At 36.9% G+C, this 17055-nt stretch overlaps 4 protein-coding genes across 7 annotated transcripts; 3 read left to right on the top strand and 1 right to left on the bottom strand.

Annotated features, from left to right (window-relative positions):
• Nucleotides 1-1540: 1540 nt before the first annotated feature.
• LOC106391962 (pectinesterase 5-like) lies at nucleotides 1541-3598 on the top strand. The gene is made up of 2 exons (XM_013832715.3): nucleotides 1541-2779; nucleotides 2879-3598. Exons 1-2 carry the CDS (start codon nucleotides 1681-1683, stop codon nucleotides 3565-3567), a joined length of 1788 nt encoding a protein of 595 aa, XP_013688169.1. The 5' UTR covers nucleotides 1541-1680; the 3' UTR covers nucleotides 3568-3598.
• A 2634-nt stretch (nucleotides 3599-6232) lies between these two features.
• LOC106391960 (ABC transporter B family member 4) lies at nucleotides 6233-11781 on the top strand. Of its 4 annotated transcripts, none has more exons than XM_048755333.1 (11): nucleotides 6233-6468; nucleotides 6856-7197; nucleotides 7288-7342; nucleotides 7430-7605; nucleotides 7698-7919; nucleotides 8055-8293; nucleotides 8373-10041; nucleotides 10213-10479; nucleotides 10570-10833; nucleotides 10902-11195; nucleotides 11280-11781. In XM_048755333.1, the coding sequence occupies exons 2-11, from the start codon at nucleotides 6883-6885 to the stop codon at nucleotides 11631-11633; spliced, it is 3855 nt and encodes a 1284-aa protein (XP_048611290.1). In that variant the 5' UTR covers nucleotides 6233-6468; nucleotides 6856-6882; the 3' UTR covers nucleotides 11634-11781. The 4 variants fall into 4 exon arrangements, with proteins under 4 accessions (XP_048611290.1, XP_048611292.1, XP_048611291.1 ...); XM_048755335.1 differs by lacking the exon at nucleotides 6233-6468 and adding an exon at nucleotides 6495-6612; XM_048755334.1 differs by lacking the exon at nucleotides 6233-6468 and adding an exon at nucleotides 6540-6682.
• Nucleotides 11782-13980: 2199 nt separating this feature from the next.
• Nucleotides 13981-16384, bottom strand: LOC106395310 (auxin-responsive protein IAA20-like). The gene is made up of 3 exons (XM_013835811.3): nucleotides 14603-16384; nucleotides 14239-14335; nucleotides 13981-14142 (listed from the first exon to the last, which is right to left on the bottom strand). The coding sequence occupies exons 1-3, from the start codon at nucleotides 14973-14975 to the stop codon at nucleotides 14088-14090; spliced, it is 525 nt and encodes a 174-aa protein (XP_013691265.1). The 5' UTR covers nucleotides 14976-16384; the 3' UTR covers nucleotides 13981-14087.
• LOC125586243 lies at nucleotides 15165-16405 on the top strand. The gene is made up of 3 exons (XM_048756104.1): nucleotides 15165-15247; nucleotides 15640-15949; nucleotides 16145-16405. Exons 1-3 carry the CDS (start codon nucleotides 15165-15167, stop codon nucleotides 16403-16405), a joined length of 654 nt encoding a protein of 217 aa, XP_048612061.1.
• Nucleotides 16406-17055: the final 650 nt, after the last annotated feature.

Genomic DNA, 17055 nt, shown 5'->3' with positions numbered 1-17055 from the left:
ATGCCCCTTAATAATATTTAATTTTGGTATTTTTAATTATTTAATCAGAATAATACATGATATATTAAAAATTAATTTGTTTATAAAAATAAAGTATATAACTATCAGTATTTTTTGTTTTAAAAGTAAATTAATGATCACACAATTATTCAACTATTTTGAAAGAAAAATCGGAAAGTCGTTGATATTTATATCCTTTATTTTGTAAAATATATTAAATTTTAATATATTTTATAATTATGTTACCTGTCATTCTGTATGAAAATTCTAACATCTCAATCGTTTTTATAGTTTCTTATGACAATATTCTCAACATTAATGTTTCCTATATAGATTTTATATCTATAAATGAAAAACAGTTATAATTTAATCAAATCAGGTTAACATTACTTTTAACTTGTAAAGTTTTGTTGAATTTTCAAAGAATTCCAGAGAGAGCGTAATCTAATATACGATAGTTATGTTTGATTAGATTTTAAAAAGTCCAAAAAAGTTATAATAATCATAAAAATAATAGTAAAGTTAAGACTTACATGGAAAATGCAAGAGAGTGCAATAAATAATTAGGTTTTTGTTTAATACTTATTTTATAGATAATTAAAAGGAAACGAAGATATTGTAGAAAACAAACCCTTATTGTAATCATTAATTCATTATGAAAAAGAAAATATAAGGGAAGGGGGCAAAAGCAAAAGCCGGAATCGAAACTGCCACTCATAGGATAAGGTGAGAGATTGTTAAAACCAATACACCGAAGTAGAGTCCTTGTAATATGGATCCCCCGATATATTGATAAATGTTGGCGCCTAAAGCTCATCAGGGCCGGCTGGGAAAACATTCTACCAAAAGAACTCTGGTTGCAAAACCTTTATCAATATAGCAACATGTTGGTTTTGAGAATCAGATCTCATATGATTTTTTACCATATATGTCAATCAATGTTTATAAATCTATCTTCTCATGTAATTTGGTGATGTAATCATAAGTTTTCTTAGACTAATTTGAAGATTATTTCGGTTTTTACGTAGCTAATTTTGTTTAGACATTTTTATGGCAGCGTATTTTTTTTCTTCAAGATCTCATTGTTTGATCCGAGTTAACCTATTCCAACCCCCCCCCCCCCCCCCCCCCCCACAAGAGATTTCATATTAAAACACAGTTTTGTTGGAGTTATCCTAGTTGGGTCTGGTTGATTTTCAGATTTTGAACTCATCACAACATTTTACATTTGCCTGAATCACTTAATTAATTTGTTAACTAACTCACTTGTTACTTATATCTATATATGTCATTTCTATTTGTAGTCAATCAAGCCACCAGGCCACCCTCCAACCAGGACCGTACGCCATATTTATCTTGCGTTGACCAATTTTAAACCTCACAATAACGCAATTTCATAGTGTCATTAGTTAATTAGACCTTTTTTTACCAGATATTCTCAGCCATTCGTCGACCGTAAATCTCTCCCTCCATGCAAATCCCATGCACGTAGCTATTTTTAGATACTAAAAGCTACTATAAATCCTCCATAATCCATCACAATATTCACTGGCCCGAGTCATTAAACAACTTGGCTTTTCTCTAATAAAGCCCCTCCCTCTCCGATTAACCTCTAAATAAAACCGGAGGGAGCCAAAAAAAATTCAAAAATACACAAAACAATATAATAAAATATAAAAAATGATAGGAAAAGTTGTTTCTGTGGCCTCCGTCCTTTTATTGGTCGGAGTAGCCATAGGAGTCGTTGCCATCGTTAACAGAAACAACGACACTCCTCTGTCTCCACAGATGAAAGCCGTTCAAGGAATTTGCCAGGCTACTTCTGACAAAGCCTCGTGTGTCAAAACACTCGAGCCAGTCAAGAGCGATGACCCAAACAAGCTGATCAAGGCCTTCATCCTCGCTACACAAGATGCAATAACCAAATCATCAAACTTCACGGGTAAAACCGAAGGAAAAATGGGTTCAAGCATCTCACCAAACAACAAAGCCGTTCTTGATTACTGCAAGAGAGTTTTCATGTACGCGCTTGAGGATCTCGGTACCATTATTGAGGAAATGGGTGAAGATCTTAACCAGATCGGTAGCAAAATCGACCAGCTTAAACAATGGTTAACCGGTGTTTACAACTACCAAACCGATTGTCTTGATGATATCGAAGAAGATGATTTGAGAAAGACTATTGGAGAAGGCATTGCAAACTCCAAGATTCTCACTGGCAACGCTATTGACATCTTCCACACAGTCGTCAGCGCGATGGCCAAGCTTAACATCAAAATGGATGATTTCAAGAACATGACAGGTGATTTCTTCTCTTCCTCCGAGAAAGGAGCACCTCCAGTCGACAAAAAAGCCACTCCTTCCGTTGATACTCCCGTGGCCGATCCAGACGGTCCTTCTCGTCGTCTTCTTGAAGACCTTGACGACCTTGGAATCCCAAGATGGGTTTCGGGTACAGACAGGAAGCTCATGGCTAACGCTGGACGTGGCGAAAAGGGTGGTGAAGGTGGTGCTAGAATCAAAGCAACCTATGTGGTGGCTAAGGATGGAAGCGGACAGTTTAAGACGGTCCAACAAGCCGTTGATGCTTGTCCCCAGAAAAACCCAGGTAGATGCATTATCCACATCAAGGCTGGTATATACAAAGAGCAAGTTGTGATCCCTAAGAAAAAGAACAACATCTTCATGTTCGGAGATGGTGCAAGAAAGACCATTATCTCTTTCAACAGAAGCGTTAAACTCACCCCTGGAACCACCACTTCCCTTAGTGGCACAGTCCGTAAGTCTCACCCTAACCCTAACTTAATAGTTATTATTACAAATCTCAATAATATCAATAACTCATTTAATTATTACATGTAATGTTGTATTTGTGTAGAGGTGGAATCTGAAGGGTTCATGGCTAAATTTATTGGATTCAAGAACACAGCTGGTCCAATGGGACACCAAGCCGTGGCAATCAGAGTAAATGGAGACCGAGCAGTCCTCTTCAACTGTAGATTCGATGGTTACCAAGACACTCTATACGCTAACAACGGCCGTCAGTTCTACAGAAACATCGTCGTCTCAGGAACAATAGATTTCATCTTCGGAAAAGGCGCAACCGTTATCCAAAACTCAATGATTGTTGTCCGTAAAGGAAACAAGAATCAGTTCAACACCGTCACAGCCGACGGAAACGAAAAGGGACTATCCATGAAAATCGGTATCGTCCTCCAGAACTGCCGCATCGTTGCAGACAAGAAACTACAGGCAGAGAGGTTAACCGTTGCGTCGTACTTGGGAAGGCCGTGGAAGAAGTACTCCACCACCGCGGTCATCAACAGCGAAATCGGAGATGTGATTAAACCCGAAGGATGGAAAATCTGGGATGGGGAGAGTTTCCACAAGACATGTAAGTACGTTGAGTTCAACAACCGTGGACCAGGAGCTAACACTAACAAAAGAGTTGACTGGGTTAAGATCGCCAAGTCTGCGTCTGAGGTTAACCAGTTCTCTGTGGCTAACTGGTTGGCTCCCGTTGAATGGATTCAAGAAGCTAACGTGCCCGTCAACCTTGGATTATAAATCATATAAAATTGAAAAAGACTAGTACGTGTCCATGTAAAAGGTGAAAAGTACAACCTTCACTTTCGGTAGGATAAATATGCGCGGGGATGAAGTTGTAAGATTCACTTTTTGTTTGTCTCACGTATGTAAGATGAGGAAAAAATTATATTGTTTAACTTTTAATTTCATATTTGAAAAGTATGAAATTTATCTACTGTGTTGTATCTATGTCTAATAACTTTTAAAAATATATAATTGTCTAATTTATACATTTTCTTGTTCTTGGAAATATCTTAGTTTACCAAAATTGCAACTGGAATAAATTTATCTGGAATGTATAATTTCATTGGATTCTAAATAACAAAAATTAAACAATTCTACATTTTCCATTTACTGAATGAAAACTATTCTTTTTATAATTTATTATTTTGGTTTCATGTCTGAAACACAGTAGGCCGTATAGCTTATGAAATACAGATTCAGTTGAACCGAAAATAACCGGTGTTTTGGCTTGTCAATACTGAATACACTCAGTCAGTCACACTGTTATCGATTGCACATTTTCACTATTAGAGTAGTATCCAGCAAAAAAAAGCATAATATTTTCAATTTTTTTTTTTTCATTATCGTAGATTATCAAGCCCAACGGTAATGGCTTCGTAATTGTGCTAGTAACATGTAAAAGTTGCAAACTCAGGGTATGGACTTGGGTTCTCGGACCGGATCAAGAATTAACTATGATTACGTCGAGAATTTATGTATAGTGTGAAACAGGTTGGCGAGGAAGAGTTTGGGTGGCTATTTGACATATGTGAATGTGATGATTCACCGAAAGTTTAGTGGGAATAAGATGGCTGTATTTTTTTTTGTCGGGGAAAAGGTATAAGCCTGAACAAAACATGTCAATTTCTAGCTGGACTTGCCACAAAAATAATCAAAGTGCTTAGTGAATATCATCATTAGTATATTAGTCTCCTTTAGTTTTTTTTTTTTTTTGCTAACCGAGTATTCTGGCCCCACCGAGGTGGTCCAGACTAGAGACCGAAGTGAGCAAGGACGCTGCCAGGGCATCACCATGTGGCTCACCGTGTAACGGTCTTCGGTCTCGGGTGCTGCAGCCCACATGTAAATTTCGCAGTGGCCAAGGCTCGAACCCAGGGGCGGGCACTCCAACTGGAGCTCCTATACCACTAGACCAAAGCAACTTGGTTAGTCTCCTTTAGTTTCATATAGAAATAATACTGTTATAGTGTATATTTATTAATTTAAATGCAATTATTACTTCAAATTAATTAAATATTTGAAAAGTGAAAATATTCAATCGTGTATATTGTAATTTGTAAACATTAATAGTTTCTACATTTGTTCATGAAAAATAGAGAAAATAATAATCTGCTAAGCCCATATTTTTGAACTGTGGTTTATTATTGTACAGTTCATAATTCAGATTAAACTAAATATGATTAAAAAAATCATCGATGTGTCTTAGAAGCTCCTCACATGATATAGAATGGCATGTATTTAATTGTAGCATCACTGTTTGTAATAATATTGCAAGTAGTAGTAATTTTTCTTCTTTATTAAGAAAGAGAAAAGTAGTTAGTAGCATATACGTGGGAAAGAGATAAAAATAGAAAGAGCATTTACGTCATGAATGATGTCAGGCTCTGTTCAGATTCATTGATTCTGAAAAGAAATGCAAACGAAGCAATGGGAGACGATTCCACCATCCCTGGCTCCCTTACTCTGACTTGTTTCTTGCTCATAAAGCAAACCAGATTCACGTGCTTCCCCAGCTAACATGTCAACGCAAAGATTTGGCGAACGCGATTGCTTTCTTTAAGACAGGTTAGTTGTACTATCTAATACAGTATAACGTATAATTATGTGCACATACTTCACATCCGTCGTCAAAAACGCAATTATGATTACAAACCTTACTAAGAAATATTTTACCAAAAAAAAAAAACCTTACTAAGAAATGATATTTTTGCACTTGTCATAGTCACAGCTAATGAAAGCAAGAAAGTCAACTAAAACAGATGGAAGAAAATTACAATCATTCAACGGTTTTTGGTATTGATTTATTTGTGGTATACAGTACATACATATATATATATATATATATATATATATATTTCTATTAATATCATGTTTCTAATTTGTAGCTGGTGAGAGAGTAAAACAAAAAGTATTCGCAGTGAAACTAGTGATTCTGTCTCTGGTTACTGCTTTAATCATACATATATGCACAGACAAAAAAATGAATTCGGAGGACACATGCAGGCTGCTAAAAGCATAGCTGAACAGATTTTAGAGATCAGTTTTTGATAAAAAAAAAAAAAAAAAGAGATCAGTTTTACGGAGTAATCAATGCTACTGGATAATAAAATATTAACATGTCCTGCGTTTGAAAACCTGTGTTAAATAATAGAGTTGTAGTTGAACAAAACAGCTAGATTACTACTACTACTTGCATATATCCATTTTTAATGTATTCTTTTAATCAATGATCTGGTCAGCATTATCAGACAAGAATGGGCAGAGAAAATCATTTAAAATTAGGTCAAGAACAAAATATCTTACGAATTCTCTCAAGAAGTTAAACAAAATCAAAGAGTATAATATTAGATCCATAAGACCATATTTATTAATTTTCATGAATTTCTAATTGTTATTTGTTTGACATCCATTAATTTTCTCTTTCTTGAGAAAGTAACGGCTTGTTCATCAAGAAATAAACAGAGCATATATAAACTCACACGAGTCTTTTACAAACCTCATATTATATATTTCATATAAAAAATAATATATAAGCATAGAGATCTCTGCACATTAATTCAACAGCTTATACGGCAGACACCAAGAGAGTCGCTAAACACCTTTTCCCTTTTCAGCTTCTCCTTGATCCTCTTCAAGGTATATATCTACATATACATGTACAAATATTCTCTGCTTTACATATACATGTGTATAACCTCTACTATATAGTTCTGTATTCTGTCTGGACCGAAGCTTCTGTGAAGCCTTGTTGTAATTGACAGGACAGATCTTTTGCTTCAGGTTTCATCATTTTGTCAGATGTTCTTGAATAGAACAAGAAAGGCAGATCTTTAGGGTCTTCTTATGTTTGGTGAAGTATCGATTGTGAAAGCCTTTGTTTTGTTTCCTTTATGTTTTTTTTTTTGTTTCCTTCTTGGTCTGACCTTTATGTTCCCCATTTAGATACTACTCTCTCTTAAAGATCTCAACTCATAGATTTGGAAACTTACTATTATGTCTCTCCTCTCTTTTTTAAACGCTTAGGATCATAAGGGCACTGTGGAAAGTCTAATGGCTGCAGAGAGCGGCTTAAACGGAGATGGAAATATAGTAGAAGACGTTTCTGAGACCAGAAGAAGCAGAGAAGAAGACAAAGAAGTGAAGAAAACAGAGAAGAAGGAAGAACATGAGAAAACCAAAACGGTGCCATTTTACAAGCTATTTGCCTTTGCAGATTCCTTTGATATCCTCTTGATGATCCTCGGGACGCTTGGATCTATCGGAAACGGTCTCGGCTTCCCTATTATGACCGTACTGTTCGGAGATCTTATAGATGCCTTTGGCCAGAATCAGAACGATTCAAATGTGTCCGACAAAGTTTCCAAAGTAAAAACCAAATGATGTTTTTGTGTCTTAATAAGGACCGCTTTCAAGATTTGACTTGTGCTAATAACAGTCTATTAATCTCACTCACAGGTAGCTCTCAAGTTTGTATGGCTTGGAATCGGTACTTTTGCGGCTGCTTTTCTCCGTAAGTTCTTGGATCTGTCAAAGATTTAATTAACACATCTTAAGTAGAACAGAGTTTTTAACGTTCTTGATGTCTTTAAATGTTCAGAGTTGTCTGGTTGGATGATATCTGGAGAGAGACAAGCAGCAAGAATAAGGAGTATGTATCTAAAGACAATATTAAGACAAGATATAGCCTTTTTCGATGTCGATACAAACACCGGTGAAGTCGTTGGAAGAATGTCCGGTGACACTGTGCTAATCCAAGATGCTATGGGAGAAAAGGTACTCATATTAGTCAAACATATAACATTTCAAAGTTTCAAGATTCTTTTGGTTTTCTAGATTTTTGAACAAAAGAATGACGTTTTGGACAGGTGGGGAAAGCTATACAACTTCTATCAACATTTGTTGGAGGCTTTGTGATAGCTTTCTTGAAAGGATGGCTGCTAACACTAGTCATGTTATCTTCAATCCCTCTTCTTGTAATGGCCGGTGCGGGTCTGGCTATTGTCATTGCTAAGACAGCTTCTCGTGGACAAACCGCTTATGCCAACGCTGCGGTTGTAGTTGAGCAAACAATTGGTTCCATAAGAACGGTAAATATGCTTACTCTATACACATTTGCTTAGCCAGAAAAAACCGATAAAAATTATTCGATCTTCATACTTTCCATAATCTTGATACGGTTGATCTTCTTGATCTCCCAATAATTTTTTAATATAATTAATCAGGTTGCATCGTTTACTGGAGAGAAACAAGCCATAAGCAACTACAATAAACATCTTCTCACTGCTTATAAAGCAGGAGTGATTGAAGGTGGTTCAACTGGATTAGGACTTGGAACACTCTTTCTTGTAATCTTTTGTAGCTACGCTTTAGCAGTTTGGTATGGAGGAAAGTTGATTCTTGATAAAGGATACACAGGAGGACAAGTCCTCAACATCATCATCTCTGTTTTAACTGGATCCATGTAAGAACCTCTCATCTTTTTTGTGTTGTTTTAAGTTTCTTGCAACCCAATCTAAGACTTGTTTTTGTTCCTTTATTAGGTCGTTAGGTCAAGCATCTCCTTGCTTAAGCGCCTTCGCAGCTGGACAAGCCGCGGCTTACAAGATGTTTGAGACAATAGAGAGAAGACCTGACATTGATTCCTATAGTACAAATGGTAAAGTGATGGATGACATCAAAGGAGACATTGAGCTTAAGGATGTCTACTTCACTTACCCCGCAAGGCCCGATGAGCAGATTTTTCGCGGTTTTTCGCTGTTTATCTCGAGTGGTACAACCGTGGCTTTAGTTGGACAGAGCGGGAGTGGGAAGTCTACCGTTGTGAGTCTAATAGAGAGGTTCTACGATCCGCAAGCCGGTGAAGTTCTCATAGATGGTGTTAACCTAAAAGAGTTCCAGCTCAAATGGATCAGAAGCAAGATTGGACTTGTGAGTCAAGAACCGGTTCTCTTTACTTCAAGCATCAAGGACAACATTGCCTACGGTAAAGAAGACGCGACACTCGAAGAGATCAAAGCAGCTGCAGAGCTTGCAAACGCTTCCAAGTTTGTTGATAAGCTTCCTCAGGGTTTAGATACAATGGTTGGAGAGCACGGCACTCAGCTTTCAGGAGGGCAGAAACAGAGGATCGCTGTAGCCAGAGCCATTCTAAAAGATCCGAGAATCTTGCTTTTGGACGAAGCAACAAGCGCGCTTGACGCGGAATCAGAGAGGGTGGTTCAAGAAGCGCTTGACAGAATCATGGTTAACCGGACTACGGTTGTTGTTGCTCACCGGTTAAGCACGGTGCGAAACGCGGATATGATCGCTGTGATTCACCAAGGGAAGATCGTGGAGAAAGGCTCTCACACGGAGCTGCTCAAGGACCCGGAAGGAGCTTACTCTCAGCTCATACGTCTTCAAGAAGAGAAGAAGTCTGAAGAGAATCCAACAGACGAGCAAAAGCTGTCATCTATAGAATCATTCAAACATTCTAGTTTGAGAAAATCATCTCTAGGAAGGTCACTAAGCAAAGGAGGATCATCCAGAGGAAACAGCAGCCGCCACTCTTTCAACATGTTTGGCTTCCCAGCAGGTATTGAAGGAAACGACGTCGCTCAAGAGGGTACTACAGAAGCTAAGACCAAACCAAAGAAAGTCTCAATCCGGAGAGTCGCAGCTCTAAACAAACCAGAGATTCCTGTTCTCATACTCGGTGCAATATCAGCAGCAGCTAACGGAGTTATACTTCCTTTATTCGGTATACTAATCGCAAGCGTCATCAAAGCTTTCTTCAAACCGCCTAAGGAGCTTAAAGAGGACACAAGCTTCTGGGCCATTATCTTCATGGTTCTTGGTTTCGCCTCAATCATAGCGTACCCAGCGCAAACCTTCTTCTTCGCTATAGCTGGATGTAAACTGGTGAAGAGGATAAGAAGCATGTGTTTTGAGAAAGTGGTTCACATGGAAGTTGGATGGTTCGATGAGTCTGAGAATTCTAGTGGAACCATTGGAGCAAGGCTATCGGCAGACGCAGCGGCGATACGTGGTCTAGTGGGAGATGCTTTGGCACAGATGGTTCAGAATCTTTCGTCGATATTGGCTGGTTTGATCATTGCCTTCTTGGCCTGTTGGCAGTTGGCTTTCGTCGTCCTTGCCATGCTTCCTCTTATTGCACTCAATGGGTTTCTTTACATGAAGTTCATGCAAGGTTTCAGCGCCGATGCAAAGGTAAAAACTAGTTAATCTTCATCGGTAGTTGGAAAAAATAATTAACTAATATATAAATATATATATATATATATTCAATCAACTCATAGACAATTAGTTTTAAGTTGGAAGCTCACCATAAATTTTCGAATTTTAACAAAAACTATATCTCATTTGTGTAATCATTGGCAGAAAATGTATGGGGAAGCTAGTCAGGTGGCGAATGACGCGGTTGGGAGCATAAGAACGGTTGCTTCGTTCTGCGCAGAAGAGAAAGTGATGAACATGTACACGAAGAAATGTGAAGGTCCTATGAAGACAGGGATACGCCAAGGCATTGTCAGTGGTATTGGTTTTGGCTTTTCTTTCTTTGTCCTCTTTGCTTCCTACGCTTGCAGTTTCTACGTGGGAGCACGGCTGGTTGATGATGGCAAAACAACCTTCGATTCTGTTTTCAGGGTATATACATACATAAATAAAAACACAAACGGTTAGACTATTTATATGTTAGCGTTTTCTTGATTCTTATCATGTTTTTTTTTTTTACAGGTTTTCTTTGCTTTGACAATGGCTGCTATGGCGATATCTCAATCTAGCTCATTGTCTCCTGATTCAAGCAAAGCTGATATAGCTGCTGCTTCGATTTTCGCTATTATAGATAGAGAGTCCAAGATTGACCCAAGTGTGGAGTCTGGAAGAGTGTTGGATAATGTTAAAGGAGACATTGAGCTTCGTCATGTCAGTTTCAAATATCCAGCAAGACCAGATGTTCAAATCTTCCAAGATCTTTGTCTAAGTATTCGAGCTGGAAAGGTTAGTGACTAGTGCATTATTTAATAATCAAAGACATAACCTTAACTCTATTTTTTTTTTCTTTTCAGACAGTTGCTTTGGTTGGAGAAAGCGGGAGCGGGAAATCAACGGTGATCGCTTTGCTACAGAGGTTTTACGATCCAGATTCAGGTGAGATCACTCTCGACGGTGTAGAGATCAAGAGCTTGCGACTAAAATGGCTAAGACAACAAACTGGACTTGTGAGCCAAGAACCGATTCTGTTTAACGAAACAATCAGAGCCAACATTGCTTACGGAAAAGGTGGAGACGCGAGTGAATCTGAAATAGTATCTGCAGCTGAACTATCAAACGCCCATGGATTCATCAGTGGTCTACAACAGGTAATAATAACTAAAGCTTTAAGGTTTCTTGTGTCCCAAGGAATTAGGTCAAAAAAATAACCTAATATTGGTTTACTTATTTAGGGTTACGACACGATGGTGGGAGAAAGAGGGATCCAGTTATCGGGTGGGCAAAAGCAACGAGTGGCCATAGCGAGAGCCATCGTCAAGGATCCCAAAGTGTTGCTTCTTGATGAAGCAACGAGTGCTCTGGATGCTGAGTCTGAACGTGTGGTTCAAGATGCGCTTGATCGGGTTATGGTTAACCGGACTACAATTGTGGTGGCTCATCGGTTATCAACGATTAAGAACGCTGATGTAATTGCGGTCGTTAAGAACGGAGTTATCGTGGAGAAAGGGAAGCACGAGAGTTTGATTAATATCAAGGACGGAGTTTATGCTTCGTTAGTGCAGCTTCATCTGAGTGCAGCTTCTTAAAAAAATATCTTTATGTTCCCTAATTTTTATTTTATTTTTGGTCTCTTATGCTTTGTTATATATGATGACTGGTGAATCTTTTATCTTTTATTTTTTTTTGTGGTGTGTATCAACGACAGTGTAGATATATATACAATTTGAGACTGAATGACTACACAAAAAAATCCTATCATGTTGGATTCAAGAAAACATGCTGGAGTCACTAATTAGCTAAACATGTGAAAAGAATGTATATGTATAACATGAAACTTTCCCTAGTATTTCTCAAATTAACAGGACTGAAGAATTCTATGTGCCATCAAACAATGCATTTATGCAAATAGAAATCGCCTTGGAGGATCCTCTTTGTTAAAGCAAGGCATTATAAAATCTATATCAGCGTGGGCGTATTCTCTTGTAACCTGTTCAATGGCTTGCTTGGAGCATACTAGTTTAATATGACTGAACTTGAAATTTGGTTTTCTTATATTGGTTCTTTATATAAAACACTTATCCAAAACTAAACCAAAATCTTATTAAAAAAATCCAAAAATCTAATCTTGTTATCAAATTATATTGATCCCTCTTCACAATCCAAATAAAGCTATATTTAAGTATACTTAGTCAAAGTATTTTATGATCCACAAGATTCATATAACCGATTAATTTTTTTTAACTATATAAAAAAATTTAATTATAATAAATATATTTTGGACAAATATATTTTAATCTAAATAACTCAAACTCAATCTAAAACCTTAAAAATCTTAGCCTAATATGTAAATTGGCCATATAAGTACGTAAATCACAATGGACTATGTTATATGCATGCTGGATCTAGGCACAATCCTATAAAACATATGTATTAGTTTCTAAAAAACTTTGGAAGTTATATATAAGTAGATGCCTCTAAATTATGTGTAGCAAATTTATTAGAGTTCTTAAAAAATATTTATAGCCTCCGAAATCTTAAATTTGCTCATTGTTTATAGGCTTCATAATAACTTTGGCCAATCTAACACTAAAGTCGTTGAAACAACGTCACTTCACGTGTATGATTTTAGTGATGCACGTGTAAAACAAAACTGATTAACCAAAATAACTCTAGAAACCCTGACTGGACGCCATAATTAAATCTACAAAGTAATCAAAGCTGAATTTTGATGAAGAATCAAAGCTTGATTCATGATAACTTATCATTGATTAGGCGATGGATGAGTTTGACTAGGCATGGGTGCTCGGGTACCCGTTGGCATTCGGGTCGGGTTTTTCAGGTTTTCGAATTTTCGGGTTTACGCTTCTAGGTCCCGTACTAAAATTTTATTAGTACTTGTCGGGTTCAAATAATAACACTTCGGGTTCGGTTCAAAATTGTATTGCATCATAAAACCCATAAAGTAATCATATATCGTACGGATTCGGGTTATATCGGTTCGACTCTGATATAACCAAAGTAAAAAACAAAATTTTTGAAGTAAAACATAAAGAAAAACATCTAAATTAAATAAAAATTAATCTATCACATATAAAATTGATAAAATAACAATAAAATGTTAAATCAAGCATGAAAACAAACATCATTTGTAAACAATATGTATTGCCTTATAGAGAGTAGACTTTTTATTTCAATGAGCAAATTATAAAATACTTATTTATAACTAATTGTGTACTTAAAGCATTTATTAGAATTTTAATATTTATTATTATATATAATATTACCACAAATATTGAATTTAATAATTGGAATACTTATATATATTTCAAAATATTTATATTGACTATTAATTTTGGATTTTTTCGGGTTACCCGTTCGGGTTCGGTTAATAACATTTCGGGTTCGGATATTTTTTATACCACCATACAAGACCCGTTCGGGTATTTTTACGTTTCGGGTCAGATAACGGATCGGGTTTTTCAGTTCGGGTTCGGTTCGGATTTCGGGTTCCGAATTTTATGCCCATGACTAAGTTTGACTATTTGAGCTATTGGGTAGAAACAAAGAGGCGGATCCGAGCTGGTTCGTCGTTGATCATCGATTAGTAATCTTCTTAATTAAGTGGTGAATACAACTTATGATCCACTCTCACCGATCGTGTATAGGTTATTAGATTAGCTGAATTTATTGGCCGACGTTCTTGGCAATTATCTAATGAAAATTGAACTTCATATCACGTGAAACAGTTAAACCAAATATTAAATTCGGTGACCAATGGTGTAACTGTTCGGCCCGCGGAAAGAATATGTCGACCCAAGATTGGTTTGTTTCGCAGCTATTTGTTTTTTTTTCGATTTTCTTGTATTCTTTTCCTTTTTGGGTATTACCGAGGAGAATAATCAGAGTGAGTTCACAATGTATGTACTATCATCGTAAACGAAAAACGAATTTTTTTAATAAATAACTGACGATGGATTTACATATGACAAAACCTTTTTTCTTGGCATTACTTTTAATAAACACACAAGTAGACTTGAACATCAGTAGTGGTAAGCTCTTGAAATCTTCAGTCTTCTGACGGTCGATAAAAACATTCTACAAAACAAAACCCCAAATGTACAAATATTTAATTTCTACAGAACGTTCTAAATAAGGAAATAATGATATCAATGGAGGAACAAGAATACGTACTCCCACGGAACATCACCAACCATCATCCAGTCACCTTCCTTGTCCGCGTATGTTAGCACATGACTCTTCTGGCCGCACATCTCTTCATCGTCAGCCCCTGTTATTACAATCAGTTTCATCATAAACTTTAACCTATGATGAGATAATAACTTTGGCAAACAAACAAAAAACCTATTAAATAGCAATAGGCGCAAGTATTTTTAGTTCTGTTAATTTATCAATCTATTTCTTATATATGGGGAATCAATCTATTTCTTATGGGGAAACGTTTCAAAACGACTTAAAAGAAAGAAAAAAACTAGTGAATAATTAGAAAACATTAGATATATCAACATCTATTCTATATATTTATACATATACTTACAGAGAATGGATGCGTTGAACATGAAATCTAGGGTTCTGATTAGCTCATGGTAGCCATTAAGAGACATGAGATCGATCTTTCTCCCAATTGGAACTCCCTCCATGTTCACTTTCACGTAGAAGCTCCCTACGCTGTTACACTCGTTCTCTTCTTCCTCCTCCTCCGCCACCGCAACCGTATAATCTGCCGACGGATCTACAACAGAATACCCATAACCACCGTTGAAATATTGCGTCCCTGAGGATGCCCCGAAGCTGAGTCCGAGCCTTAGGTCCGTGCTTAGGTTTCGAGTATTTGAAGAGCCACCGTATGGGTTGCTCTTACTGGTACTCTCTATAGAAGAAGACGACGAAGAACTTCTTCCTCTTCCCATATCTATCTCTATCTTTCAATCTTTTTTTTCCCTTTTTTTATTTTCTTTTTTGGGTTGAGCCGCCATGCTTGGTATGTACGTGTCTGTTTATATAGAAGATCTAGACTGGGAATTTCAATTTATTTTATTATAGTTTGGCGTGGTCTTCGTATTTTGTTTTATAAAATAAATACACAGTCACAAGTACAAATGCGACAGTGGAATGACGAGACAGCGTCCGCTAAAGTTGTTGTTAGTGTAGCAGACAGAAACACGTGTCAAATGTTGATTCGGTTAATGTGCTGGTTATGATTTTGTGGGTTCGGGGTTCTCTCTAAAACTAAAATGTATGGCTAACGTAAACAATTGACGAACAAGTTAGTGGAAGCAAATATTCGGTATCAAGCGGACAGTTTCCAATCTAATTTTCAGATTAGTTATCGTTAGTCATTCTAGTAAGTATGTTCATTAGGTTGATATGACGAGTACGAATGTTCTTTAATATATTTTACTATTGAGAAATATTCGATTCTATATTTAGGACATGCATTTAAAATTTATCAAAATGTACCTTTCACAGATTATGTTATTAATTAAATATTTTTTTTAATAAAGTTGAGAATATGTGAGTCTTTCATTTGAGAAATTATCACATAAGTCTCACATTTATGTGTGTCTTCTGCAGACTACAAGAAACAGTGGATCATCTATTCATTTCATGTCAGTTTGCGACATCAGTTTGGGAGGCTGCACCATTTTCAAATGTACAAGCCACTTTAGGAACAACACATTTCACATCAGCGCTGCAAGCATCGCTCAAGCTAGTAAACTTGCCTCCAACTGGCGTACACCTCGTCTCTTTGTTCCCATGGATTGTTTGGACCATATGGTTAATTAGGAACCAGAGGATCTTCCATAACAGAGAATTCGATGGAAGGGCCACACTGACAAAAGCAACCACTGACGCTAGAGAATGGCAACAAGCACAACAAGAGGTACACCAAGCAATAGAACTTTAGACAGACCCGGAGATACAACCAACATCAACCATCATCATCAACACGGATGCAGCCTGGAAGGAGGAGACAAAAACGACTGGAATTGCTTGGATCTTCTATGATGTCAATGGGAAGCCGTTTCGACAAGGAAGTGGAACAGAAGAATGGGTGAGCTCTCCAATCATGGCATAGGCGCTTGCCATCCGTGAAGCACTCTTACAAGCTCGAGGTCATGGCCATATCAACATCGCAATCAGATCGGGCGCCCAGATACTAATCAGGGCAATCAACGGAAGAGACCAAATCAAGGGACTTTATGGAATCCTTCAGGACATCCACAACTTAACTTGTTATCTCTCCACCTCTGTTTTCTCGTTTATTTCTCGCAAAGACAATGTTGCAGCGGACAACCTTGCTAAGAAGGTTTTGTTTAACTTTTTCAACTGCATGTAAAACTCTTTATGAAATTAATGCATTAGTCGTTAAAAAAAAGTCTTACATTTATTAAAAAGGTTTCAGCTAATTGTTAATATGACTTTTTAGAGATTTCTTTTGAGAAATTTCCAATGTGGATGATCTTATCATTTACCATATATTAGTTCGAAACAGAATCATAAACAATTTTATTTGTTTTGTATTTAACGGTTGACTATAGATTTGTTCCCGGTATAAGAGCTAATCAAACATAAAATCATAGAATTTTCGTTAAATAACATTCTATTAAACATATATAATTGGTTTTAACGGACCGTTGCAAATGGTGAACCCGATCAAAACATGGCCATTATAATGATGTAAATCCTACGTAACATCTTAGTAAGAAGAGAAGTTGTTACACGTAATCATAAATAAGTAAGTAGAAAGAATTGAAAGTTTGAAAGAAAAAGGCAAAGGAAGAAGAGAGGGGGCATGATGAGTAATGAATGGTTCACCTTAAAGGGAGGACCTAATGAGAGTTCCTTTGTCTATGGGACTTAAGGAGACGTCACAATTCTCATATTTGCAAGCACGAGAAAAAGGAGACATACATACGACACGACGACCAACGAGTACATTTGTCATTTCCCACGTGGCACTTTTGTTTTCACGTGGACTCCCTACAA

This window comes from Brassica napus, chromosome C4 (genome assembly GCF_020379485.1).
Source record: "Brassica napus cultivar Da-Ae chromosome C4, Da-Ae, whole genome shotgun sequence".
NCBI classification, from domain to species: Eukaryota; Viridiplantae; Streptophyta; class Magnoliopsida; order Brassicales; family Brassicaceae; genus Brassica; species Brassica napus.
Note: the sequence above shows the minus strand (reverse complement) of the source record. Positions and strands in the feature narration are given on the sequence as shown.